Here is a 26,657-nt window from a genome sequence, read left to right as displayed (position 1 = left end):
CCTAAGTCAGAATAGGTACATCCAAGTCAAAACATCATAAACGTATGTCAATCTCATCTGTATTTTTGAACAAGATACTGCTTGCTTGTTTGACAATATATGAGATGGATGTCCATGTTTTGGAAACATCCAACATGAATATTCTGTATATGAAGGAAGGTGATTGTGTCTGATGATCTCAGTGTGGCAAAACAGGTAGAAAAAGTGATGTCAATGCCAGAAAGATACTTGGGTGCATAAGGAGAGGAATGGCCAGTAGGAAAAGGGAGGTGATAGTGCTGTTGTATAAGTCTCTGTTGAGGACCCAATTGAAATACTATGTTCAATTCTGAAGACTGCACATTCAAAAAGACATAAATAAGATGGGAGTTGTTCCAGAGGGCGGCTACAAAATTGATTAGTGGTCTTTGTCATATATCACACGGGGACAGACTTAGAGACCTTAAAATGTATAAACTGGAAAAAAAAGCGAAAAGAAAGAAGAAACAACTTGCCTCGAAACTACAAACAGTACAGCAGAAGAGGCAAGGAAGGAGTCCAATCAGTTTTCCTTGGCTGATTGGATTCCTCTCTTGCCTCTTCTTCTGTACTAAACTGGAAGAAAGACAAGAGGGGATATGATAGAGATGTTTAAATATCTCTCTGGCATTAACGAACAGGAGGTAACTCTTTGTGACCCTGGGCAAGTAACTTAATCCTCCACTGCCCCAGATACATTAGACAAACTGTGAGCCCACTGGGACAGATAGGAAAATGCTTGAAGTACCTGTATATAAACCGCTTTGAGTATGGTTGTAAAAACTATGAAAAGGCAATATACAGGTTCAAGTCCTAATTCCTTTCATCTTTCCCTTTTCAAATGAAGGAAAATTCTGGAAGGAGAGGGTTTAAGATGAAGTTAAGAGATGATAAGCTCAGGAGTAATCTAAGGAAATATTTCTTTACAGAAAAGATGGTAGATGTGCAGAATAGTCTCCCGGAAGAAGGGATTTGGACATCTGTATAGTAGAATTCTTAGAAAATGGCCATACTGATGTCCATGCAGAGTAGAAAGACAGCCTAATGGTTAGTGCAATGGACTGTAAACCAAGGGACCCAGGTTCATAACTCACTTTAACTCTTTATTGTAATTGTGAGCCCTCTAGGAACAGAACACTAGGATATTCTTCAAACCTGCTTCCTGTTCCTGAAACTGTCATAGAGCCTGGTATCCCCTTCCGGTTTCACTTTCATGGGGAAGAGAAGGGGACAGAATCCACTGGAAGATTAGGTTCTTACCTCGTTAATCTTCTTTCTGTTATAAGACATACGATTCTGTACTATAGCTGTCACTCAGATCTTCCAACTCCTCCCCTTCAGCACTGGAGAAGAGCTCTTCCTTCGGTTAGTACCAAAGCAATCGAACTTCATTGAAACAGAAGAAAAGGAAAGAAGGGGCACGAGGAACTTCCCCAGCAACAAACTATATTCTGTTCTGCTCTGTAACTTATGACAAAAGAACAATGATTAACAACAAGCAACAATGAATGACAAATTAAGCACCTGAGTAGCTAGGAACCAACCTACTATGTAAAACTAGGAAGTACCATAAAATCTTCCAAAGGATAAAGGGAATAGGCACCCTCATGCTCCTGATGTTTTGTCTCTACTAAATCTTAAATACAAGGGGAGATATCCCCGTGATGGACACTGGCAATATTCGAGGCAGAAATCAGGTGAATCAAAAGTCTGCACAGGATGGGCCGTACAGAAAGAAGATTAACAAGGTAAGAACCAAATCTTCTATTCTATTGCAGACATAGGATTCTGTACTGTTGCTGACGTACCAAAGCGGCAGATATCTAGGGAAGGACAGTACCAAGGACCCAAAAACATCATCCTCTTGAGCTGCCATATCCACTCTGTAGAACCTCGTAAAGTTATGCAGAGAAACTAAGTAGCTTACAGATTTCATCGGGAGAAACAGCCCAGGACTCTGCCCAGGAAGCAGCCACATCTCTAGTCAAATGAGTGCGATGGAGATAGGAGGCTGTTTTCCACAGACAATGTAGGAAGACAAAATTGCTATCCAAATCTATCTAGCAATTGAAGTCTTAGAAGCTAGCTTGTCTTATCTCGACTGACTGTTCAGCACAAAAAAATGGTAAAAAGATGATCGGAGAGGTGAGAATCATTAGTCCTCTTCAGGTAGTGGAGTAGGACTATGTGCACAACCAGCCTCTGTAAAATCCTGTCCTGAATGATGTGGAAGGCAGAATCAAAGGGACCATCCGCAGAAAAACACTAGACTCTCGTAAGCCTGAGAAAATCAACCTGGACGTTCTCTATTCCTGCTACATGGGCAGCCGAGAGGGCTTGTAAGTGAACTTCCACCCATTGGAACAACATCTGTGTCTCCAGGCATAGGGGAGCACTTCTGGTGCCTCCTTGTCTGTTCAAATAAGCTAATGCGGTGCCATTGTCTGAAAACACCCCGACTGCCTTCCCTGACAGGAAAGATTGCAACTCCTTCAGCACCAAATGAATGGCTCTCAATTCCAGACGGTTTATGGACCATTTGATCTCCAACAGAGTTCATTTGCCCTGCATAAGGCGACTGCAACAGTGGGCTCCTCAGCCGATCAGACGTTGGTTGTGAGGGTCACCCATGAGGAGCATAAGCTGTATCTTGCCCTGAGGACCAGGGGAGCTGCTTCTGTAGGGAGTGCCTTGTGAGAACTTCCTGGAAAGGAGAGAGTCTTGGAGTGATCACATTTGTGCTCTTGCCCAGGGGACTACATCTAAGGAAGCTGCCATCAAACCCAGAACCTGAAGGTAATGCCAGGCTATGGGGTACAGTAACGCTAGAATCTCTAAGATCTATCTGCTTCATGAGCTTCTGTTTGCGTAGCCCGGGAAGAAAGACATGGTATTGCGTTGTGTCGAAGCAGACTCCCAGAAATTACAAGAACTGAGTCGGCTGCAGCTGACTTTTCCAGAAGTTGACTATCAAATTAAGTCTCTGAAGGAGATCCACCACCTACCATAGCACATGCTCGCCTTCCTGAGAGGGAGCCCCGATAAGCCAATCATCCAGGTAATGATGCACCTGTATGACAATCCTACGGAGGTGAGCCACTGCTACCACCATCACCTTAGTAAAGGTGTGAGGGGCCATGGCCAGTCCAAAAGGCAGCATCACAAACTGGAAGTGTTGCTGGAGAACATGGAATCTTCGATATTTTCTGTAATCCATGAAGACTGGAATGTGAAGATATGCCTCTGTTAAATCCAAGGAGGATAGGAATTCTGTCAGAACCACTGTCACGATGATTGAGTAGTCTGTTTCCATGCAGAAGTGGGGAACTCTTAGTGCTTCATTCATAGACTTTAGGTCTGATCCTCCAATCTTCTGTGCCTTTCTTGGGCATTATGAAGTATAGTATATGGAGTATCTGCAAGAGCCCGATTCTTCTTTGGGCACTGGCTCTATGGCATGTATGCCCAAGAGTCATTGCACTGTCGCTCAGACCCTGGCCACCTTTTCTAGTCAACCTCAATGAACAGATCTGGAGGAGAGCGGCCACCTTTTCTGGTCAACCTCAATGAACAGATCTGGAGGAGAGCGAAAAATTTCATCTTGTGCCCTTCCCAAATGATGTCCAGCACCCAACAGTTTTGATGAGATCTGTTCCCATTCCCTTCAGCCACCAGCCAATATATGGGGGGGGGAGGGGGGCATGGCTGTTGACCTGGTGTCATTGTGGCTTTTTGTTGCCTGATCCACCTCATGAACCTGAGGCGCCTGTAATTGCCAAATCTCTGTCTGGAGCCTTGGAAGGACCTCTGGGAAGCGAAACTGGAAAAGAACTGGTGGGACCTCCAAGAGGAACAAAAATTGCCTCTGCCGTCCCCAGTAGAACTTCGATCCCTGCTGTTCAGGAGAGATTTGGGACAGTGATCCACCACGCTGGCCATAAGATTGTTCAAACCTTTGCCAAAAAGCATCTACCCCTTAAAAGATAATCTGCTGAGAGTGGCCTTGGGAAGTTGAATCACCTGCTTACTACCTGATCCAGAGCATTTGGTGGGCAGAAACTGAATAAGCCGAAACTTTGCTCATGACTCTAATGATGTCATAAAGACAACTGGCCACATAATCCACTTCTTCTATAATCATGTAGGGGCAGGTATTCCCCAGCTCTGAAGGACTACTCCGCAATCTGTTATGACAGGCTCATGCCAGAAAGGAGGCAGCTGCTGCCACTTTGATACCCAAAGCCAGCGCTTCAAACTGTCTTTTAAGAACCACGTCCTTCTTGCAGTCCTGCACGCTCTTCAGCATCACTCCTCCCTCACTAGGAAGGAAGGTGCGCTTAGTCACTTGCATTACAGCAGAATTTACTTTTGGTTGTGAAAACAGCTGTTGGAAGTCTGGAGTCATAGGATAAAGCCTAGACATAGTTTTGGTCACCTTCAGAGAGCCTTCAGGTAACTCCCATTGGTCAGTGACTACGGAGGCAATGTCTGGATGAGCTGGAAAGAAAGGTAATCTGTGCATTAGTGCAGCTCATAATGTAACAATGAGAGGTGGAGGGTTGATGGGAATCCAGCTTCAACTCACAGAGGGTGTCAGAAATGACATGTGAAATGGAAACCAATTTGAAAAAAATGGTGAACTGAGGGATCACCACCACGATCAACAGCCGACACAGCCTCCTGACCCCAAAAGGGACCCCCAAATTATTTGAGGATGCAGCGCAGTCTTGTGATAATAAAGGCATGGAAAGGGTCTTCTAGTCCTCCCAATTCTGCTCTGAATGGTCACTTACAAAAGGAACCGGCTTGTTCTGAGGCGAAGAGGCCTGCTTGGGATGTGAGTATCCATATGACGGAGCTGGCGCACTCCCAGGAAGTGCAGAGCTTCCTGGGCCCATAAAGTAGGCTTTCCACATTAGACTGACAAAATCTGAGAATCCTTGGACCAGAGGCCCCAAGGACCCCTGTAAGACCCCTTCCTGGGGAGGTAGCACTTCCTCTGCCTCCACGCACTTGCATTTTGCCCCCTCGTTGCATACGGCCTCTGAACTGGATCTCTTCCCCAAAGACCAGGCTTTTTGGGATGCTAACGGCTTGGAGGACCCAAGAGAGGCTAAGCCCAAAGCTCTTGCCTCTTCCACCCACACCCTGCAGCACGTGGAACACAGCCGTTCCTCATCCGGTAAATCTGCACAAAACATATATGGATGAGGATTAGATTAGCTTGGGGAATCCATTGTAGATGATCCCTAAACAAAATGAGGGGTTTTGAGGCAGAAAAAAGCACTTGGCAAAAAAAAAAAGAAAAATTTCACTTAAAATCTATGATGGCAGCTGCCAGAAAAATCACACCATAAACGGTCCATAGGAGATTAACTGAAAAAACAAAAATGTTGACAAGGGGGTTCTGGAGGTGTGGGACCTGACTAACTCCAGAAACCCTCAAATTTGGCATTTCCAGCTGCCCCCCCCCAATTTTCCCCATAGGGAATAATGGGAGTACTCATTGTGATGTCTAGTGCCTGTCAGTTTGCAGCAGTCTACCTGCAGAAATAGGATTTCTGCCTCATTAAGTGCCAGGAATAAATCCACCACTGGAGATGTTCTGGCTGCTGGTCAGGCGGACCCCAACTATGGACTCCCACCCCTACAAATCCATGCGACGTATCAAGGAGGAGAAAATTTGCAGCTGGCTTCCTGATACCCAGAGGGTTGTTACACAAGGTTCTCTCAGCCTAAGTGCAAGCCTCTGATAAATGAGCAGGCAAGCAAGCTCCCAGGGGAATGGACCCCAATCTCTTGAAGGGATACCAAGCAGGCTGGCTCCACAGGTACTCAGTGCGAGTTTGGCTTGCAAGCAGCAGCCCACCCACCTGAGACTACATCCTTTACTCAGTGCAGTAAGCCCAAGAAGGGAACCTCTCAGAACTGAAGCCATGCCAGAAAAACCAACAACAGCAAAATACCTGAAAAGAAGAAAAGAAAGCAGAGCAGATCAAAACACGTCTTCTGTGTTCGCTTGCACAAGGAAAAACTGAAGAGCGAGCTGTTCTCCAGTGCTGAAGGGGAGGAGTTGAAATATTTGAGTGACACCCTTCTGCAAAGTTCACGATTAGGGGGAAGAAACAGCTACATTACAGAATCCTTTGTCTTTGCAACAGAATGGGGGATTGAGGAGATATTATGCCTTAATCCCTCCAGTGGCCAGCTGCTCAATCAGAGCATCATTCTGTAACCTGGACGTTCCTGAAACAGGTCTAAATAAGGACATCTTTTTTTTTAGGATACGGACATTTCTTCCTCTTTGGTAATTGCTGTCGGATGACCAGATTTTAGGCCTGGCAGAGCTGCTGCCTCTGAACCCAAAGGTTATGAGTTCAAATCCCAGTGCTGCTCCTTGTGACCCTGGGCAAGTCACTTATTCCTCTGGTGCCCACTGCTTTGAATACCAAAGCTACAAAAAAGGTGGTTTACAAGTCCCCATTCCCCTTCCCTTCCACCCTTGCAATACAGATGTACTGCAGTACATCTACTAATCTCCTTTGCAAAATCAGGATTTGGATGTTCCAAACACATGAACTCCATTTTGGCCTCTTGAAACATCTATATGCTTCAAAAATGAATGCCATAATCATCTTAAAAGGCTAGTTTCCACATAATGAAATGAAAACAAAATAATTTCCTATATTAGTGAATGCATGTTTCCAAACTGGTGGGTTAATATTATTTGGTGTGATGAAGTACTTACTTAAGGCATCCAGAGCTTTCGACATTTTATTTTCCAATGGCCTGGTTAAAAAAAACATACACATAAATAATTAAATAAAATCTTCAGAAAAGTAAAACTTCTGTAAAAGACTTCAATTTATCCTAGAACATTGAGTGGGGATCGCTATTCATCGTCACTTAAGAGAATATGAAGATAAAACACTGAGTTCCAAATTATGAGGCTTCTGATAAGTCCAATTTCAATCACAACTGAGACCAAACCTGATTAAGGCCTAGATTCACTAAATGTACCGATCCTTATCGATGGTTTTGCAATCGTTTCCTGACCCTTCCCCGACCCAATTCACTAAACTGATGTATGATCAGTCTCCTACCTGATTCGACCCACCCATGCAAATGAGGGGAAATGGCATGCACAAGTAGGAAGCCACAGATTCACTAAGCAGAAGAAACACTGATTGGGTTTGCTGATCCGAAATGAAGTGTCTGCTGAGGACCAGTTGCTTACTGTCCTTACCGACTCTCCTGTTCTCTTCCACCCTGAAATCTCAGTATCGAGGTTACAACCTCATATAAAACAACCATCAAAATAAATAAAACAGTAAAATATCTATACATATGCATACGAATTCCCTTTTTATATATTCTGTAAAAAGCGCAGTGCAAGTCCGTGGTTTTAACCTGTGGATTTTTATGGGTTTTTAAAAAATCTTTATTCATTTTTTCATCTTACAACAAGTGTATCAAGAAATAACATTTGAACTTAAAAACATCACTTCATATTCTATTACAATCAACTTAAATTAATGAAATTATAATCCCCTCCCTCCTATCCCTCCCATATCATATGCATTCACATATATTATACAATATAATCTTTCCTATTAATCCAAACATTTAATAAAGAATCAGAAACCCAAGAAGCAAGATGGCTGCGGTGCAGTGAGGACGCTCACTATCGATTCTCCTGCTTAATTAGTTTCCTCGATGAGAGTCGGGTTATTTTTTTCTAGCTCGACATGCCAAAAAGAAGGGGAAGAGCAGCTGCCACAGCCCGGCAGGCTGAACTTACCCCGGGAAGACAGGAGACGATTCTGAGCTTCTTTTCTTCTTCACCCTGAGGCGAACCGGCTGAGCTGAGGCAGAGGGAAGTCTCAGCCATCGGGAGTGATATCTCACTTAGCCCTGCAGGACCCGAGCCTCCCCAACAGCCGCGAGACCAGGGAACTACGGCGGCTCTGAAGGAACAGGAAGGATCCACCCCGAGAGAGCTGGAGGGCTTACCGGTATCACTGGAAGCTCAGGCAGAGATTTCAGCGTTGGAGAAGGCAAAGTTGGCATCAGAGGCTGGGGGACAAATTCCATCGGTCCCCCCGCTGGTAAGGCCAACTGAGTTCACTTTGGAATCTATCTGGACTGCTTTAGACTCATTATACAAATTATGTGCAGGAACTCTTCCTTTAGTAAATGCACATAATGTAAGGATTGACTCTATGCAGGAGGAAATAAAATCTCAGGGGGAAAAGATGAACTGCCTGGATCAACGGGTCCAAGGCATTCAATCAACACAGACTACTCTAATGAAGGACAAATTGCTATTAGTAAGGAAAGTAGAAAATTTGGAGAATTATACTAAAATGTTGAACTTAAGAATACTTAACTTTCCTAAAACTCTAGCAATGACGCCTATAAATTTCTGAAAGAGATATTTAAATACCCTGAGAATGGCTTTCCTCCATTACACAAAGTTTATTACCTTCCAGTTTCAAAGAAGGCTTCTAAAACTGAGGCTTCAGCTAATTTAAGCCCTATGGATGTTACGAAAATCTTGGAAAACTCAGAGGATGAAGTCATCTTATATACTACACTTCTGGTGACATTTGTTTTTCAGCAAGACAAAGAGGCACTTCTTAGGCTATTTTTTAGGCTTAAAGAGGTGACCTTTATGGACTCTAAGATTTCCATGTTTCCAGATGTATCTAAATTAACTCAATCCCGAAAGAAAGAGTTCCTGGAAATGAGACCATGTGTACTGTCTTTGGGGGCTAAGTTTCAACTTAGATATCCCTGCAAATGTTTGATCTTGTTGGATCAACATTCATATATTTTTTCTGATCCCCCCCAACTGCGATTTTTTCTTGAGGCTAAAGGGGTAACGCTGTCTAGTGCTTCCACAGTGGAATAAGGTCTAGTTTTATTTGTTTGAAGAAGTAACACTGCATTTTTTGTATGGTATTATAATTTCTGTAATAATATAAGGCCCTACCAATGTGAATTGCTTTTCCCATAATGTGGACTTTTGTTTGAGAGATGATTGATACTGTAATGGAAGTTGTTTAGTTCTCTTCTTTCTTTTTAATTAATATGTTTAATCTCTCTTTCCTATATACATACTGTATGAATGTATATTTACAAAATGAAATAAATAATAATAAAAAAAAAAAGAATCAGAAACCCCCCGAGGTCGGACGGACCCCCCAAACATGGCCCACCCAATTCAATCCGGCCAAAAACGAGGCCTAGAATCCCTAAACAATTTCCAACAGCCCTACCAAGGGAGATAGGTACCGCTCACTCACACCTGCTGGAGACTGAAAGAAGACTGATAGGTACCTTCCCCTATTCCTATCAGTACAGTTTTATTTTCAGTCTCCACCTGCTGGTCATGATGAGCTATATACCTCGCTTGTAAGATTAACCTATACCGGTCTGGAGAGTGCTAAAGAACGAGATTTTTACTCTGCCACCTCTCGGTGCAGTAGGCACAAAAATTGCATAAAAATGGTAACATGGCAGGAAGATACCTGCAGCTACTGATGGAGAAAGAGCAGTGTATGTTCCACTGGAAAACTTACACATTGATTTCAGCATCTAGGCTACCATTCACATTGGCATCTTCCTCTAATAAGGATGGAGAGTCTGGTTTCCTGATAAGGAAGAAAAGAACAGTTCCTACCAGACTGATCACTGTTAGAGCGATAAAAACTGTCCGACGGTCAGCATCTAAACAAAAAGAGAAAGTAAAAGACCTTTTCACAAGGTTTTAAGTATCATGCAAGGTGTGTGCACTGAGGACATTTTAGGAACCAGGTAAGTCTTCCCCAGATATGATGAGTCAACAATAAGGAAGTCAGGGCTCTAAAGTCTGAAACAAATCTTTGTATATCACATGCAAATCAAAAAGTATAAAAGGCACACCTATGGAAATAATTTATGGGTCAAGCTGTATTTATGAACGATTGTTGATGTTGTTGCTATAAAATGGAACCAAATCGTTGCCACTGGTACATACAAACACTCTTAACCTGTCATTTTTTATATTTTGCAACAAAACAAAATTCTTCTGTTTTTGGTGTCAAGTCAGTGGTGTAGCGAGGCTGAGTGGCACTTCCTCCCCCACCCCTTCCTGATCCTCCCCCCCCCACCGCATGCACGTCCACTTCCCTTCCCCTGTACCTTTTTAATTTTCCAGGTGGGAGCAACATCACGAACTTGCTGCCTGAGTTGAATTGGCTATCCCTCTGATGTCACTTCCTAGGTGCGGGGCCCGGAAGTAACATCACAAAGAGGCAACACTGATGCAGGTTGCAAGTTCGTAATGCTGCTCGCACAGGGAAAATTAAAGCAGTATGAGGGGAGGGAAGGGGCACATGCATGCTGCGGTGGGAGGGGGAGGCAGAGAGGAGGATTGGTGCCAGCACCCCTACCAAGACCACCACCTCCATTATGCCACTGGTATCAGTATCAAAATAATTTTTTTAAAAACCCAGCACCAGAATAATTAATGTAAACATTCAACTCATTTTGCAAGTGTTTTGCAGGACGAGCAAAACATTTGAAAAAACTTTAATTCGCAAAACGAGTGTTGACTCTATAAGCGAGCGCGGCCCACCCCCCAACCCTTACCTCCAGCGGACATCACCAACCCATGCTGCATCTAGCTCTGCCAGAAACAGGAAGTGAAATCAAAAGGGGGTGGAGCTTGGACAACGGCATTGACACAATGGCGGACTGGGATGCAGAGCGACGAGGAGGCCGGGTGCTGGAGATCCTCTGAGTGAGAGAGACCTTCGTCGTCCACCTGGAGAGGCAGCGAACAGTGGCAGAGTCCTCCCCGAGAGAACTGAAGGAGCCGCGCGGATAGGTCCGTGGCCAAAGCAGCGGTGGAGGCGTTGCTAATGGTAATTAATCTATTAAAGTTTTTGGGTTGTAGAACGAATCGTCCGAGTTTCCATTACTTGTCCATCGCTATCACTAGTGATGGACACATGCAAATCTTCGCTACTATCTGCCAAACTCATTTGCATGCCCGATTTTTAAAGAATGTCTCGCTTTTTTTATTTACTATCAAAACGCTGGGTTAGTAGACCATCGCTTTTTGAAGTGAGTTTTTGAGAACCCTGGCCTTAATGGCAGTCTTTGAAAAGTCCTGTCTCTTTTTTTTTTTAAAGAAATAATTAAATATTTTTTGCAGTTTTTTTATTTTGTTAAATCAGATGTTCTCTCTTTTTTTGACTGAAGAGGTAAGGGGAGGGGAGAGCTGTGACCTGTGAGGCTCCAGTCAAAGAAAAATCTGAATAATCAGTGGGTGGAGCTCAGGAAGCAAGGGGTCTGCACATGCTCAGTGGTTTAAAAAATAAAAATAAAAACTTACTATACCTATGGTAGAGCGCTTGAACACAGGCTCAGTCAGAAGACTTCACCAGCAAGTATGCCTGCATTTCCCCAGCTTGTCTCCAGAGAAAGGCAAGAAAAGTAGAGCAGGAAGAAACTAAACACTAAGCAAAATAAAATCCTGGAAGAAGCTAAAGAATATGGTTTGTTGTGATCTTCATAATTCTTTTTCTTTCGTATTTTAATTGGACACCTAGGTTTAGCTATCACCGGATCCTTATTGCTCTTGAGAAATGTTCTAAAATGAATGATACAGTAGTTGAAGGGAGGGAATACAATGAGCCTCCAAGGCCTAGCACATGTGTACATAACCTTCAGACTGTTCAATTAATGCTGAGTGTAATCTCTGAGAAAGTATTCATGGGTATGTGAAAACTGTTTTGGTCTCACCCCAGTACCACATGGCAAACACTGTTCTCTCTACAGTCTAGAGCAGACAAGCCTACTCATAAATATAACTGTTCTAATCATGTTTCAGGAGCTACAAAATGACCTCAGGAACAAGTTAAAAACACAAAACTGAAAGGCAAAACATTCACAAAATAACTGAGTTTTGTGTGTGTCTCTCTCTCCTGGTTCCTTTCTACTCTGTTTAAATTTATGCACATACATCATATACACTGCTTGTGTCTTCTCCATTTATCAAAGACCATAACCAAGATTTAAAATTTTTTTTTTTTAATTCAATCAGCATTTGCTATACCACTAACGTGACCATTTATTTTTTTAATCAAAACGAGACATTTATTAATATTTAATCACGCCCCCCAATCCCGTCCTGGCCCCACCCAAATCTCATCCTAGCACTCCCCCCAATTCCACCCTAGCCCCGCCCCCAATTTCTTCCATTCATTTTTCATGTACACACAATATCTTATTATTTCATAATGGTAACCATAAAATTTAAAAAAAACACAAAGCACCCTTTACACAGAGAAAATGTTAATTATCATTTATGTTTGGGGGTTTTCAACGATGTCACCTCAGTAACTATAGAAAATAGACAAATATAGTGCAAAATATAGACAGCAGATATAAATTCTCAAAACTGACACATTTTTATCACTAAACTGAAAATAAAATCATTTTTCCTACCTTTTCTGTCTGGTGATTTCATGAGTCTCTTGTTGCGTTTCCTTCTGACTGTGCATCCTATCTTTCATTTCTTTCTGCACTCAGGCCCAACAATTGTCCCTTTCTATTCCCTCCCTCCTTCCTTCCTATGTCCTTAGTGCCCCCAGTGCCTTCCTATGTCCTTAGTGTCCCCAGCGCCTCCTTCCTATGTCCTTAGTGCCCCCAGTGCCTCCTTCCTATGTCCTTAGTGCCCCCAGATCCAGTGTCAGTTCTCCTTTGTACCTTTGTTCCAGGTCTCCCTCTCTCCCTCCTCTGTTATGATCTTGCCTCTCTCTGCTCTTCCTCAGGGGTTCTCCCCCTCTGTCTGCATCTCCCAAAGTCCTGCTTCTGCCTCCTGTCTTTCCCCTTTGGTCCAGGCCTTTATCTCTCTAGTCTTTCTTCTACTTACAACCCCCTCCTTCTCTGCCGTTTTCTCTCCTTCCTTCATCCCTTTCCTATGTCCCCTCACTGCCTTCTAGCCTTTGTCCTACCCCCTCCCAAAAAGCCTGCCAGCCTACCTCCACCAAAGCCAGCCTCCCCCAAAGCCAGTCTACCTGTCTCCCCCAAAATCAGCCAGTCTGCCTGCCTACCTCCCCCAGAGCCTGCCTTCCTCCCCCAAAGTCAGCCTGCCTGTCTCCCCCAAAGTCAGCCAGTCTGCCTGCCTACCTCCCTCAGAGCCAGCCAGCCTGCCTGCCTATCTCCCCCAGAGCCTGCCTGCTTGCCTCCCCCAAAGCCAGCCTGCCTGTCTCCCCCAAAATCAGCCAGTCTGCCTGCCTACCTCCCCCAGAGCCAGCCAGCCTGCCTGTCTACCTCCCCCAGAGCCTGCCTGCCTGCCTCCCTCCCTCCCCCAGAGCCAGCCAGCCAGCCAGCCAGCCAGTCTGCCTATCTCCTTTCTCCCCCCCCCCACCCGGAAAACAAAAGCCTCCATCCAGGCCCAATTTAAACTTCCTTCCCGGTCCACCGCCACTGCTCATCTGCTGCCACTACTCGCACCCAGAAGCCTTCTTCCCGACGTCAATTCTGACGTTAAAGAGGATGTTCTGGGCCAGCCAGGCAGCGATTGGCTGGCCCGGAACGTCCTCTCCGATGTCAGAATTGACGTCGGGAAGAAGGCTTCTGGGTGCGAGTAGTGGCAGCAGAGGAGCAGCGGCGATGGACCAGGGAAGAAGTTTAAATCAGGCCTGGAGGGAGGCTTTTTTTTTGGTGCGGCAGGGAAGGGACAGGAAGCGATCACCTGTCCCGTTGTCCCCGCGCACAGCTTTGTGACACTGTCCCTGAAAACGGGACATTTTGGCGTCCCGAAGCTGTGTGTGGGGACAACAGAACAGGGAATCCGAAAACGGGACGTATGGTCACCTTATATACCACTTAAACTGACTTGCAGGACCAAAGCAGCTTACAATCTAAATGTCTAAACAGCAAATTAGCTTATTATATCAAATAAAATGTACTACATGAACACAGACACTATCACTCTGAGGTCTCTTTCCTAGTCAATACTCGATGGCTCCTCCCCACCCCCCAATTCATGGATCATTTCTTTCAATTTCTGCATGCCAAATACCCAATTCTGCATTTTCATGCACTGAATTTTAATTGCCAATAATTTCTGAGATCACTTTTTATTCTAGTTACTTCATTATTTAATCTGTGCCAAGGTGTTATACAAATCTGTAAACTACTCTATAATACAAGAGTGTTGTATGTAAGACTTCCTATGAATTAAATATTAAGCCATTCATGCAGCACAAACCTGATATGTGAGATTTTCCTTTCCAAGCAAAGTAGATGAAGAGATTTCCAAAAAGCAAGCTAAAATGAGAAGAACACAAATCTGTTTACCGATAGCGCGCTCTAAAATACTTAGTATAAAAAATATGTAATACGCCCAACTTTAGGAAATCTTCTTAATCTACTTTAATACTGCTAAATCTACTAAACAAAGGGCTTTGTACTTTATTTCCAAAAATATATGTTCAGTTACCAGGAAACACATATAAATAAAATAAATGTTGATTTTTTTTTCATGTAATCATTACAGGTTTACGTCTTCTATTTTCAGAAAATAATTAAATTAACATTTCCTGCATAAGACAAAGTGCCATCAATGTTCCTACACTAGCATGTAAAATTAACTAATTTTCCACTAGCTTCATATGTTCCGCTGAGTTGATTCAGGCTCCAAAGAAGTCTAGTGTTGAGCAACTTTTCTTTCCTCTGGAAGGAAGATATAGATCACATGAAATGATTTGTCATTATGTGACACTGAATAGAATATTCCATTAAGTTTCAAATGCCCAGGAATTAAAAAAAATGCATGAGGATGGAAGTACAGTTTATGCGGTTTAGTTTAGCAAGCCATTCCCTCTTACTAACACAGATGTGCATTAATGCTAAGAATTATTCAGTCAAAGCAGCTGGACAGATTTCCAGCACCCAAATCAGAGTTAATAATGCGAAATATTACAGAAGTTGAATTGATTTGGAATGATCAGAACAAAAAGGTTTTGAACAGGATAAATAGCTCTTCTGAACACTGAGTTTGTTGCTTCCCATATGGAGTGTCTCCAAATATCTGCCGCCGCCAAATAAGGCTCCCACTATTCATTGTTTTTAAAATTCTCCATTTATTTATATCCATCTAAATTGTTCAGTTTCATCTTTCAGTACAGTTTTGTTGCAAATCCCACTTGTTTGGGTTGCTGTCCAAGTACCATCTCTACATGCTTTCTATCCTTTATGAAATATGGCTTCCTGAACTGAGCACAATATTCTTATACAGTGGCATAATCACTTCCTCTTTACTGCTGGTTAAGACTCTCCCCAGGTATCCCAGCATCCTCCTGGCTCTGTCCAAGGCTTTATCACACTGTTTTGCTTTCTTGATATGATCAGACACTATCACTCTGAGGTCTCTTTCCTAGTCAGTACTCATTGGCTCCTCCCCCCCCCCAATTCATGGATCATTTATTTCAATTTCTGCATGCCAAATATCCAATTCTGCATTTTTATGCACTGAATTTTAATTGCCAATAATTTCTGAGATCACTTTTTATTCTATTTACTTCATTATTGAATCTGTGCCAAGGTGTTATACAATCTGTAAACTACTCTATAATATAAGAGTGCTTGACAGTTTTTACAATATAACAACAGGAATCTACTCTGTTCACTAGTATGACATTGCTATGCTACCCTCCCCTCCCCTGCAACCACACTAAAAAGCTAGAACATTGATGTGGTTCACATGAATAGTGTATTTCACACCCGCCATCCCCCTCTCACTTATACTGACTCTTTTCCCATTATCGTGCTGTCCCTGGTGAGTGACAGAAAGTTTTACCTGAACTGCAAGAGAGCCCAGAATATTCCACTGTTCCTCCCAATAGTGTTCTCATCAGAATTAATTGTCAGGCAGTTTCCTTGTGCAGTCCAAAGCACTGGAATTAGAACAAAATAAGACACTAAGCAATGAGATGAGTCACTTAGACTTATGCACATAGGTGTAGGAGGCAAACTGAATTTAAACACTTTGAGGGGCATAATTGAAAGGAACGTCTAAGTCCATTTTCGTCTAAGTTGCAAGTCGTACAAAGTAAAAAACAATTTAGGACACATTTTCAAAAAAATATGCCCAAATTATTTTCCGTTTCAAAAATCGTCTAACTAGATGTCCTGCCGATCGGATCGCCCAAGCTGCTAAATCGTCCATCTTCATACCACATTTTCGTCCAAGGCTAAAACGCCTAGAAACAGACCTTTTGGACGTGGGAGGGGTCTACAAAGCGATGGACTGGACAACCAGACATGGCACCTAAATAGTGTGATACCTTACAGGGCACTGCTGTGAACTTCACAAAAAGGGTGCCATGTCTTCATCTCACTACTGCTCCCTTATAGATAATGGTGAGGCCCCCAAACCACCTCCAAAATCCCCCAGATCCACCTATCTACCACCCCAATAGCCCTTATGGCTGCAGAAGCCACTTATAGGGCAGTACAAAAGGGTTTGTTGTTTGTTTGTTTTTTTTAGAGGAGTGCACATGTTTAACCAGCAATGCAGTGGCTTATGGGCATGGGTCCTCCTCTCCATGGGTCCCTAACCCACCCCCAAGATGACTTAAGCTGCCTCTGTGCAGGTCGACTAAGCTTTCCTATGCCAGGCTGCTAGGTGATGATGGTCTAGAGGCTGAATTTTAAAGGTGTGATTATGAATTTTTATGGGGGGGGGGGGGGTTGGTGATCAATGGGGTAGTGTGTGGGGGTCTGTAGTTTGTGTCTGCAGTGCTTATCTGGTGACTTTAGGTGGATTTTTATGACTTACACCATGTTTTAAATGGTCTAAGTCACAACGTCCAAATTCCGTCTATGCTGAGCTATATAACTTTCGGTTATACATGCAATATGACTAAGTCTAAGCCTGCCCATGTCCCGCCCAAATCCCACCCTCGATACTCCTCCTGAAACACTGTGAAGGCCTAGGTTGTTTTTAAATACGTCCAAAACCCGGTTTTATTATCGGCACATGGATGTTTTTGACTGATGATCGTCCAAGTGCCGACTTAGGCCAGTTTTTGGACGTTTTTCTCTTTCGATTACGAGCCCCTTTGATTATACTCCAGAAACTTGGAAAAACCTACCGGCAGCTGCTACACCAACGAAAACTGAAGCTGTGTAGAATGACCAGGTGAAAGGCTGGATAAATGTGGCAATATATGCGCTAAAATGCAAAAGGTCAAGCTGTTACATGCCAATTATTTTTCTATTGGTCACAACTTAGCATGCAGATATAAATGGAAATAAGTCTTGTCTCAAGTCTGGTTTTCTGAACAATAATACATTAAGGTCTGAAACAAAACAGATGACTTTCCAGATTACACAAACACATACAATATAAGACTGATAAATACCACATGGTTTATGCAGTCTACTCATCTATACCAACTACTAAGTTCTACAATTTCTTCCTCTCTCTTGGAGATCCTATATGCTTGTCCCATACTTTGACTTCAGAAACACTGTAGACCAGTGGTCTCAAACACAAACCCTTAGTTGGGCCATTTTGGATTTGTATGTACTTGGAGGGCCGCAGAAAAAATAGTTAATGTCTTATTAAAGAAATGACAACTTTGCATGAGGTAAAACTCTTTCTTTATAGTTTATAAATCTTTCCTTTAATAGTTAAAATAAAGATTTATAAACTATAAAGAGTTTTACCTTATGCAAAATTGCCATTAACTATTTTTTCTGCGGCCCTCCAAGTACTCTATTTTTTCTGCAGCCCTCTCATTTAAAGTTTAATATCTTTCCTTTCTCAAAACTGACACATTTCAATCACTATATTGAAAATAAAATCATTTTCCCTACCTTTGTTGGCTGGTGACTTTATTTTTCTGTGCTTTTAACTGTTTCCAAGGCCTTCTTGTCCTTTGACTGTTTTTCTCTCTGTCTTCACTTTCTGCCTTGCATCCATCTTTGGCATTAACTTAATATTCAATTTTTCTGCTTTTCAAAATCTACGTTTCCATGTCTTCCCTTCCATTTCTCTTTTCTTCCATCCCTATTTCCATGGTCTGACATCTCTTTCTTTCCTTTCTCTCCCTCCTCCTTCCTTTCCCCTGGTCTGGCATCTGTCTCCTTCCCTCCTCCAACTTTTTATTTCTTTCACCTTGCCCCCTTCTTTCTCTCTCTCTCCATGCCCCCTTTTTTTCTTTCTCCATGCCCGCCCTTTCTTTCTGTCTTTCTCCATGCCCCTTTCTGTGTCCCATCTCCCTTCTTTCTTTCTGTTTCCCTGTCCCCCTTTCTTTCTTTTTTTCTCCCTGCCCTCCCCCAAGCCACCACCATTAGGGAACAGGTCGCCACCGCTGCAATCGGAGAACAGGCCAGCGCCAAGGTCTTAGCTCTCCCTGTTTATCTTCCCCAGCGTGGGGCCAACCAATTCTCACCACCCAACGTCAATTCTGCCATCCGAGAGGAAGTTCCGGGCCAGCCAGGCAGCGATTGGCTGGCCCGGAACTTCCTCTCCGACGTTAGAATTGACGTTGGGTGGCGAGAATTGGTCAGCTCCGAGCTGGGGAAGATAAGCAGGAAGAGCTAAGACCTCGTTGCTGGCCTGCTCCCCGATTGCGGTGGCTTGGGGGAGGGCAGTGAGAAGGGAAGGGAAGCAGATTGGGGACCCCTGCTTTAGGCGAGCCATGAGCCATTTGCCGACATTCCTTCCAGAGAGACACAAGTCCAATTACAGCAGTTGCGGTCTGTACACGATTGTCCTCTCCACAATCGGAAAACTTGTGAAGTAGAGAGGACGGACCGCGGGCCGCAAAATAGTCCCTAGAGGGCCACATGTGGCCCATGGGCCGCAACTTTGAGACCACTGCTATAGACCAATGCAGACACTGAGACCCATACCATATGTTTTAAATGAAGTGCACTGTATGGGGTCTAAAGTAGAATACTTGGAGTGCCACAATAAAAAAAAAAGCCGAAATCCATTTTGAGTCTAGGGCGCTAGTCGCCCAAAGTCGGCAGTGTCTAAAGTTCATTCTCGAAAAATGCATCCAAATTTTTTTTCCAGCTGTTTGATCGTACAGACCACCAAGTTGTCTATCTTTATACCGCATTCTTGTCCAAAAAAATCAGCCAAGTCTAAAACACCTAGAACAAGAACTTTTGGACGAGGGGTCAGCAAAGTGATGGACTAGCCACCCAGACATGGCAACAGAGTAGTGGGGCACCTAACAGGGCACTGCTGTGAACTTCACAAAAAAGATGTCATATAAACATCTAACAACTCCCTTGCAGGTCATGGTGAGCCCCCAAAACTTACTATACCCATCTGTCTACCACTCCAATAGCCCTTATGACTGCAGATGGCACCTATATGACAGTACAGTAGGATTTGGGGGAGTTTTGGTGGGCTCATATTTTCCACCATGAATGCAGTGGTTAGAGTGTCTTATGGGTCTGGGTCCTCCTCTCTATGGTTCACTAGCTCACCCCCCAGACTACTTAATACACCCCTGTGCAGCTCTACCAGGCTTTCCTATGCCAGGTGCTAATGTTCTAGAGGCAGGTATGTATGTTTTTATTCCGATGTTTATGGCGGAAGGGGGGGGGTGTCAGTGATCACTGGAGAAGTGTGTAGGAGTCTGTACTTTGCCCCTGCAGTGGTTATCTGATCACTTTGGATACTTCTGGGCACTTATACCTGTTTTTAGATTGCCTAAGTTACAATGTATAAGTTCCTTCTAGGCAGTCTCGTCAAACTTTTAATTATCGCTGCAGGACAACTAAATTTGGTCAGCCCACCTCCCGCCCCAACCACTCCTCCAAAAATGTCCCTTTTCGCTCTGGACGCACAGTGGCACTCAAGAGGCCCAAGATGCCTCTAGATACATCTAAAACCCGTTTCGATTATCAGCACTTGGACGACCTGTCTTTTAGGTCATCCAAGTGCCAACTTAGGTGGGGTTTTAGATTTCCATTTCGATTATGTACCTCTTAATATCAAAAAAGTGGAGTCTGACCCTCAACTATATTATAAAATGCCTCACATTATATGGGGTCTACAGTGTATAGTCCTCTTTTCTACTCCTCCAATGGGAAGTTGCTCCATGTATCCACCACCCTTTCTGTAAAGAAATATTTCCTTAGATTACCCCTAAATCTCTCTTTTCACCTTCATCCTATATGACCCTCTCATTCCAGAACTTTCCTTTTGTCGACACCATAAAAATCCTGGGAGTGACGCTAGACCGTTACCTCACTCTTGATTCTAACACAGAGCTACTGATCAAAAAAGGCTTCTCAACACTATGGAAATTAAGAACCATCAGAAAGTTCTTCGACACAGCTTCATTCCGACTACTGGTGCAAGCCTCAATCTTAAGCCTGCTCGACTATTGTAATATCATTTATTTGGGGTTTCTCAAGAAAACCATTCGAAGACTCCGAATCATACAAAATTCATCAGTGCGACTGATCTTCAACATAAAAAAATGGGATCACATAACCCCCTATTACCATAAACTCCACTAGCTACCCCTAGAAGCAAGAGTGCTGTTCAAATTTGCCTGCCTTTGTTTCAAATCCAATTCTGGATTTGGCCCCCCTATACCTAGTCGCCCATTTTAAATTGGACTATTCTACCAGACCAAAACGCAGATTACAAATATTCAGCCACCCAATAATAAAAAATTGCCGATACAAAAGATTCCTTAACAGAACTCTTGAATTTGATACCAAGAACTCTCAATGACTCCCCCCCCCCCCCCCCCCGTATTCCTACTTACTTGTACTTGACATCCCTACAATGTGACTTTCACTCTGTTTCTCTTCTTCCCCACAAATATGCATGTATTCAAAGAAATCACAGTTATTCTAAATATTCATTGTATTCAAAGACTTTATTGTTATGCCTTCGCTGACTGTCCAGCTCTTCTTATTGTAAACCGTCTCAAACTACTTTGGCTTTGGCGGTATATAAAAAATAAAATTATTATTATTATTCCAGAGCTTCTTTAAACTGGAAGAAGAATGCCTGCTGTGAGTTTTTGCCACAAAGAAAATTAAATGTCTACATCTCCTTCACCCACCTTTTCTCCCCAAAGAATATATTTATCTTTAACTCTGACTCCTGCTTTATGAGGAACACCACTGACTATTTAAATAGTTGTCCTCTGAACCAACTCCATCCTTTTTATATCCTTCTGAAGATGTGGTTTGAATAATATTCATTGACACTATTAACTTACATTACTTTGAAAAGTCTTTATACCCTTATACATTTGAGCTAGATTTTCTAAAGTATGTTTTCACACGAGTGTTTTTTTTGACATTGTATTTATTATAGTGCACTATAAGGGTAATTTGCACTAATGTGCTTTTCTAAGATCCTGCAGTTGCCATTTTACGTAATGGAACCTATTTACTAATAATGAATGCTAACTGTTAATAAATAGATTCCATTGCATTAAAAGGCACCTGCAGGAACTACACCACATTAAAGTACATTAGTGCAGGTTAACCTGGTAGCACACTTTAATAAATCTAATCCCTGTTGCCCTAAATGTATAAATTCATTCAAATAAGAGTTTGTTTGACTGATCTAGACAACATACTCTAGACTTTCAATGTAAAATATCATTACAGAATTATTCAAAAATTCAGCATAAAAAAATCATAAACACCTGATTGCATGTCTTCACATTACTTGACTCAGTACTTGGTGGGAAACCCCTTTTTGAATACTATTATTTCATGCTGAATCCACACAGCTTCTCTCTGTGATCATTGAAGCAAGGTCCTACTTTAACACATTTTGAATAGTACTTTTTAGATAGCACAATGTGAAAAAGTACAAGGGTGTGAAGATTTTTACATGACACTGTCCTCCAGATTCTATACTAGTTGCTCAGATTTAGGGTAGATCCCAGATTCACACGTAAATTAATGTAGTTAATGAGGCATTCATAGTAACATAGTAAATGATAGCAGATAAAGATCTGAACGGTCCATCTAGTATGTTCATTAGCTCTTCTCACTAAAAATACATGATTAAATTAATTTCTCTCTTGTTGATATTTCTGGACCGTAGACTAAAGTCCACCAGGTATTGTCCTAGGTTCCAACTGCTGAAGTTGCCATCTAAGCTCACTCCAGCCTGCAGGCCAGCAAAGTCCTCATGTTCCAAGCTGCCTCCCCAGCCCATCCTACACTGAATCACCATATATGGGACACAAACCGTACAAGTCTGTCTAATACCAGCCTTAGTTCTTTAATTTATTCCATTTGTTTTCTAATTAGATATCATCTGTGTTTATCCCACACTTTTTTGAATTTCATCACTGTTTTTCTCTCCACCACCTCCCTTGAGAGAGCATTCCAGGCATCCATCACCCTCTCCGTGAAAACTAATTTCCTAACATTACTCCTAAGTCTTCCTCCCTGCAACCTCAAGTTATGCCCTCTAGTTTTACCATTTTCCCTTCTCTGGAAAAGATTTGGTTCTATATTAATACATTTCACGTATTTCAATGTCTGTATCGTATCTCCCCTGTCTCTCCTCTCTTCTAGAGCAGTGTTTCTCAAACTTAACCACATTAATTAGCGAGGACTACAGCTGGATGCAATAAGTGTAAGCAGTTCTTAGAGATATGAAGCATACAAATGGAACCGTGAAAAAATACACTCATCTGAAATCGAGGGTTTTCACCAAAGGCTTCCAACTCAAAATCCCGACAGAAAAGGCTTTCTGTTTCGCCCGGCGAGGGCTACTTCAGGGGAAAAGTGCCAACTCGAATATCTCTCTGCTTCTTACTGTCTACTGGTAGTAAAGCCGACTCCTCTCAGGACGGTACTGGGCTGTCCAGTACCGTCCTGAGAGGAGTCGGCTTTACTACCAGTAGACGGTAAGAAGCAGAGAGATATTCGAGTTGGCACTTTTCCCCTGAAGTAGCCCTCGCCGGGCGAAACAGAAAGCCTTTTCTGTTGGGATTTTGAGTTGGAAGCCTTTGGTGAAAACCCTCGATTTCAGATGAGTGTATTTTTTCACGGTTCCATTTGTATGCTTCATATCTCTAAGAACTGCTTACACTTATTGCATCCAGCTGTAGTCCTCGCTAATTAATGTGGTTAAGTTTGGGATTCGGGCCTTCTACTGCTTGACATTTACATTGAATTTATAAAAAAGACTTTGAGAAAATAACAAAAAGAAGATTTTGTATGAATGAAAAACGTGAGAATTGATTATTTATACATGTTTTGGAGTTTTTTATAAACCCGTGATGATGAGTGGAGGGTTGGGTACTTGTGTAGTCCCAACATCCCTCAATTGAGGTTTATTTTTCTCTGTTTCATCTTTTTGATTTCTAGTATGTCAGCTGTATCTTTGGTATACATGGTCTGGATGAATCCCTGCTCATAACTGGATTTCACAACACGTATTTTTAATATATTTAACATTTATCAGCAGCCCATAACAAATGGATGTCAGAGCATCTCTTATCTAAAATGGTTGGAAAAGGTTCTACCAACTCATGTATAACACATTCAACAAATTTAAGAGTTAGGGCTGGCCCAGTACCTCATTGGCAAATGCTGTGCATTGCCAGGCAGAAGACCGTGGCTCTGTTCCCAGGTCATGTTTCCGTTCCCCAGTACAAGTGAGCTAGAGATACCGCAGAGATAGTGCACACTCAATGGCAAAACATTAGTACTCAGACTTAGAATCTTTGTTACTGGGTTCTGGCAGGAACCAGTTTGTGGCACCTGGTTAAGCAATGCTGCTATAATGACTGAGCTGAATTGTGAAATATAATAGAAGTAAAACTACCAGGTAAGTGTGAATGAAGACTTATGGTGTCATAGGTTCCTACTTAGCTGGATGCACAAAAGCAATTCAGAGAAACTAGTGAACCAAAATAATTTTTCTTTCTTTTTTATATAAGCTTATACCTGTTCCTTGTATGCTTGTTGATTTGTTCTAGTACAGAAAGTGCTGGTGAAAAGAGCATGGCATTTTTATAGTATTCACTTGGTACTTACCTGTAAAATAAACCGCTAATAAACATAGCAAATTGAGGCCCTATAAGAGCAACAACAGAAGGTGCAACCAGATTTGATGCAGAGAGCACGCCATAAATGACAGCCATACTGTGCAGGGGAGAAAAAGAAAAAGAAAAATGAATAACCCAAAATGTGAATAGAACAACTCTAACCCCAATCCAGGTGATAGAAATTTGTTATCAGAAATTCTTTTGGTACCCTGCTTGCATCGGTCATTTCCTGGTCAATACTTACCAAATTCCAGAATTATGACAGAAATAAATTGGAAACCTCATCACTGTGACCAAAGACTGAACCAAAATAAATAGTTGAGGCAGACTGGTCAGACAATGCAGGAAAGCACTGTCCTTGGATAAAGCACAGTTACTTACTGTAACAGGTGTTATCCAGGGACACCAGGCAGATATTCTCACTGATGGGTGACGTCACTGACGAAGCTTCAGTACGGACCACTTTAAGTGCATTGCCACTTTAAGAACTTTAGAAAGTTTGAGATGGCCCGCACCGTGCATGCCTTCCCGCCCGACAGACGCGCAGTCCCTCAGTTAAGATATGCCAGCTAAGAAGCCAATCCGGGGAGGTGAGAATATCTGCCTGCTGTCCCTGGATAACACCTGTTATGGTAAGTAACTGTGCTTTATCCCAAGACAAGCAGGCAGCATATTCTCACTGATGGGTGACCTCCAAGCTAACAGAATGGGATGGTGGGAGAATTGGCCTTTAGGAAAATAAATTTTGTAATACAGATTGGCCGAAGTACCCATCCCTTCTGGAGAATGACTCCAGACAGTAGTGAGAAGTGAAGGTATGAACTGACGACCAGGTGGCAGCTTTACAGATTTCCTCAATGGGAGTAGATCTGAGGAAAGCAACAGAAGCTGCCATAGCTCTAACTTTATGGGCTGTGACAAGGCTCTCCAGTACCAGTCCGGTCTGTACATAGCAGAACGAGATGCAGGCAGCAAGCCAGTTGGAAATCGTTCTCTTGGAAACAGGATTCCCCAACTTGTTTGGATCAAAAGAGATGAATAGTTGGGGAGAGGTTCTGCGTGGCTTCATGCGATCAAGGTAGTAAGCCAAAGCTCGTTTACAGTCCAAAGTATGCAATGCTTCCCCAGGAAGAGAATGAGGCTGAGGAAATACTGGTAGAACAATCGACTGATTGAGATGAAAGTCAGAGACAACTTTGGGAAGAAACTTTGAATGTGTATGCAGAACCACCTTATCATGATGGAAAACAGTGAAAGGTGGATCTGCTACTAGTGCTTGTAACTCACTGGCCCTCCTGGCAGAGGGGAGAGCAATAAGAAAAACTACTTTCCAGGTAAAAAATTTGAGATGAGCTGTGGCCATTGGTTCAAATGGTGGCTTCATCAGACTGGAAAGAACTACATTAAGGTCCCAGTCAACGGGTGGAGGCTTGAGAGGTTTCACATTGAAAAGACCTTGCATGAATGGAGACCAAAGGATGAGCAGTAAGAGGTTTTCCCTATACTGGTTCATGATAAGCTGTAATAGCACTGTGCTTGGACTACTTCCCAAGATGAAACAGCCTTGATCAACCAGTCGTCCAGGTAAGGAAAGACTTGAAGGCCGTGTGTTTGGAAAGATGCACCCACTACAACCAGGCACTTCGTGAATACGCTGAGAGAAGATGCCAGGCCATAGGGAAGTACTTTGTATTGGTAATGACAATGATTGATCTGAAACCTGATGTGTGTAGGCTTCTTTGAGGGAGCATAGCCAGTCGTTCTGATTGAGGAGAGGATAAAGCAGAGCAAGAGACAACATTCTGAATTTCTCCTTGACCAGAAATTGGTTGAGAGCTCTGATATCCAGAATGGGTCTGAGTCCTCCGATCTTCTTGGGTACTAAGAAGTAATGGGAGTAGAATCCCCGGCCCTGCTGATCGAGAGGAACTTCCTCGATGGCATTCAGAAGAAGGGATTGGACCTCCTGCAGAAGAAGGGAGAATTGAGCAGAGTCCAAAGCAGACTCTTTTGGAGGACTGTCTGGTGGGAGAGTCTGGAAATTGAGAGTAACCCTGACGAATGATGTTGAGGACCCAAAGATCCGAGGTGATGAGTTCCCAACGATTGATGAACAACTGAAGATGACCTCCGATGGGCTGAGGTAAAGGTTGAGAAGTGATAAGACTGGCTATGCTCCGAAGAAACAGGTCAAAAAGGCTGTGTAGCTTTAGGTTGCACAGCTTGTTTTTGCTGTTGTTGGCATGGTTGTTGCTGCTGCTGTTGCCTTTGTCTGCGAGATTGAGACTGAGATGTCTGCAAAGGTTTAGCAGCAAAATGATGCTGATAAGAAGACTGTTGTCTGAAAGGACGAGCAGGTGGAGGCTTTTTCTTGTTCTTAACCAAAGTGTCCCACCTGGTTTCATGAGCCGATAACTTTTATGTGGTAATATCTAAAGACTCCCCAAAAAGTTAATCACCCAAACAAGGAGCATTGGCCAGACGAACATGGTGGTTATCATCCATCTCAGACACCCTAAGCCAAGCCAAACGTCGCATAGCCACCGACATGGCTGTAGCTCGAGATGT

At 42.9% G+C, this 26,657-nt stretch overlaps 1 protein-coding gene across 2 annotated transcripts in view; it reads right to left on the bottom strand.

Moving 5' to 3' along the window:
* MFSD11 (major facilitator superfamily domain containing 11) overlaps window positions 1–26,657 on the bottom strand; it is a 62,442-nt gene that overhangs the window by 21,377 nt on the left and 14,408 nt on the right. For both annotated transcript variants that reach the window (XM_033962242.1, XM_033962241.1), the window contains 6 exons: window positions 24,079–24,186; window positions 17,175–17,254; window positions 15,878–15,974; window positions 14,288–14,346; window positions 9,603–9,750; window positions 6,767–6,807 (listed from right to left, as the gene is read on the bottom strand). In XM_033962242.1, coding sequence (XP_033818133.1) covers window positions 6,767–6,807; window positions 9,603–9,750; window positions 14,288–14,346; window positions 15,878–15,974; window positions 17,175–17,254; window positions 24,079–24,186 — 533 coding nt within the window. The remainder of the gene's footprint in view (window positions 1–6,766; window positions 6,808–9,602; window positions 9,751–14,287; window positions 14,347–15,877; window positions 15,975–17,174; window positions 17,255–24,078; window positions 24,187–26,657) is intronic.

This window comes from Geotrypetes seraphini, chromosome 10 (assembly GCF_902459505.1).
Source record: "Geotrypetes seraphini chromosome 10, aGeoSer1.1, whole genome shotgun sequence".
Classification (NCBI taxonomy): Eukaryota; Metazoa; Chordata; class Amphibia; order Gymnophiona; family Dermophiidae; genus Geotrypetes; species Geotrypetes seraphini.
This window is presented reverse-complemented; position numbering and strand designations above follow the sequence as displayed.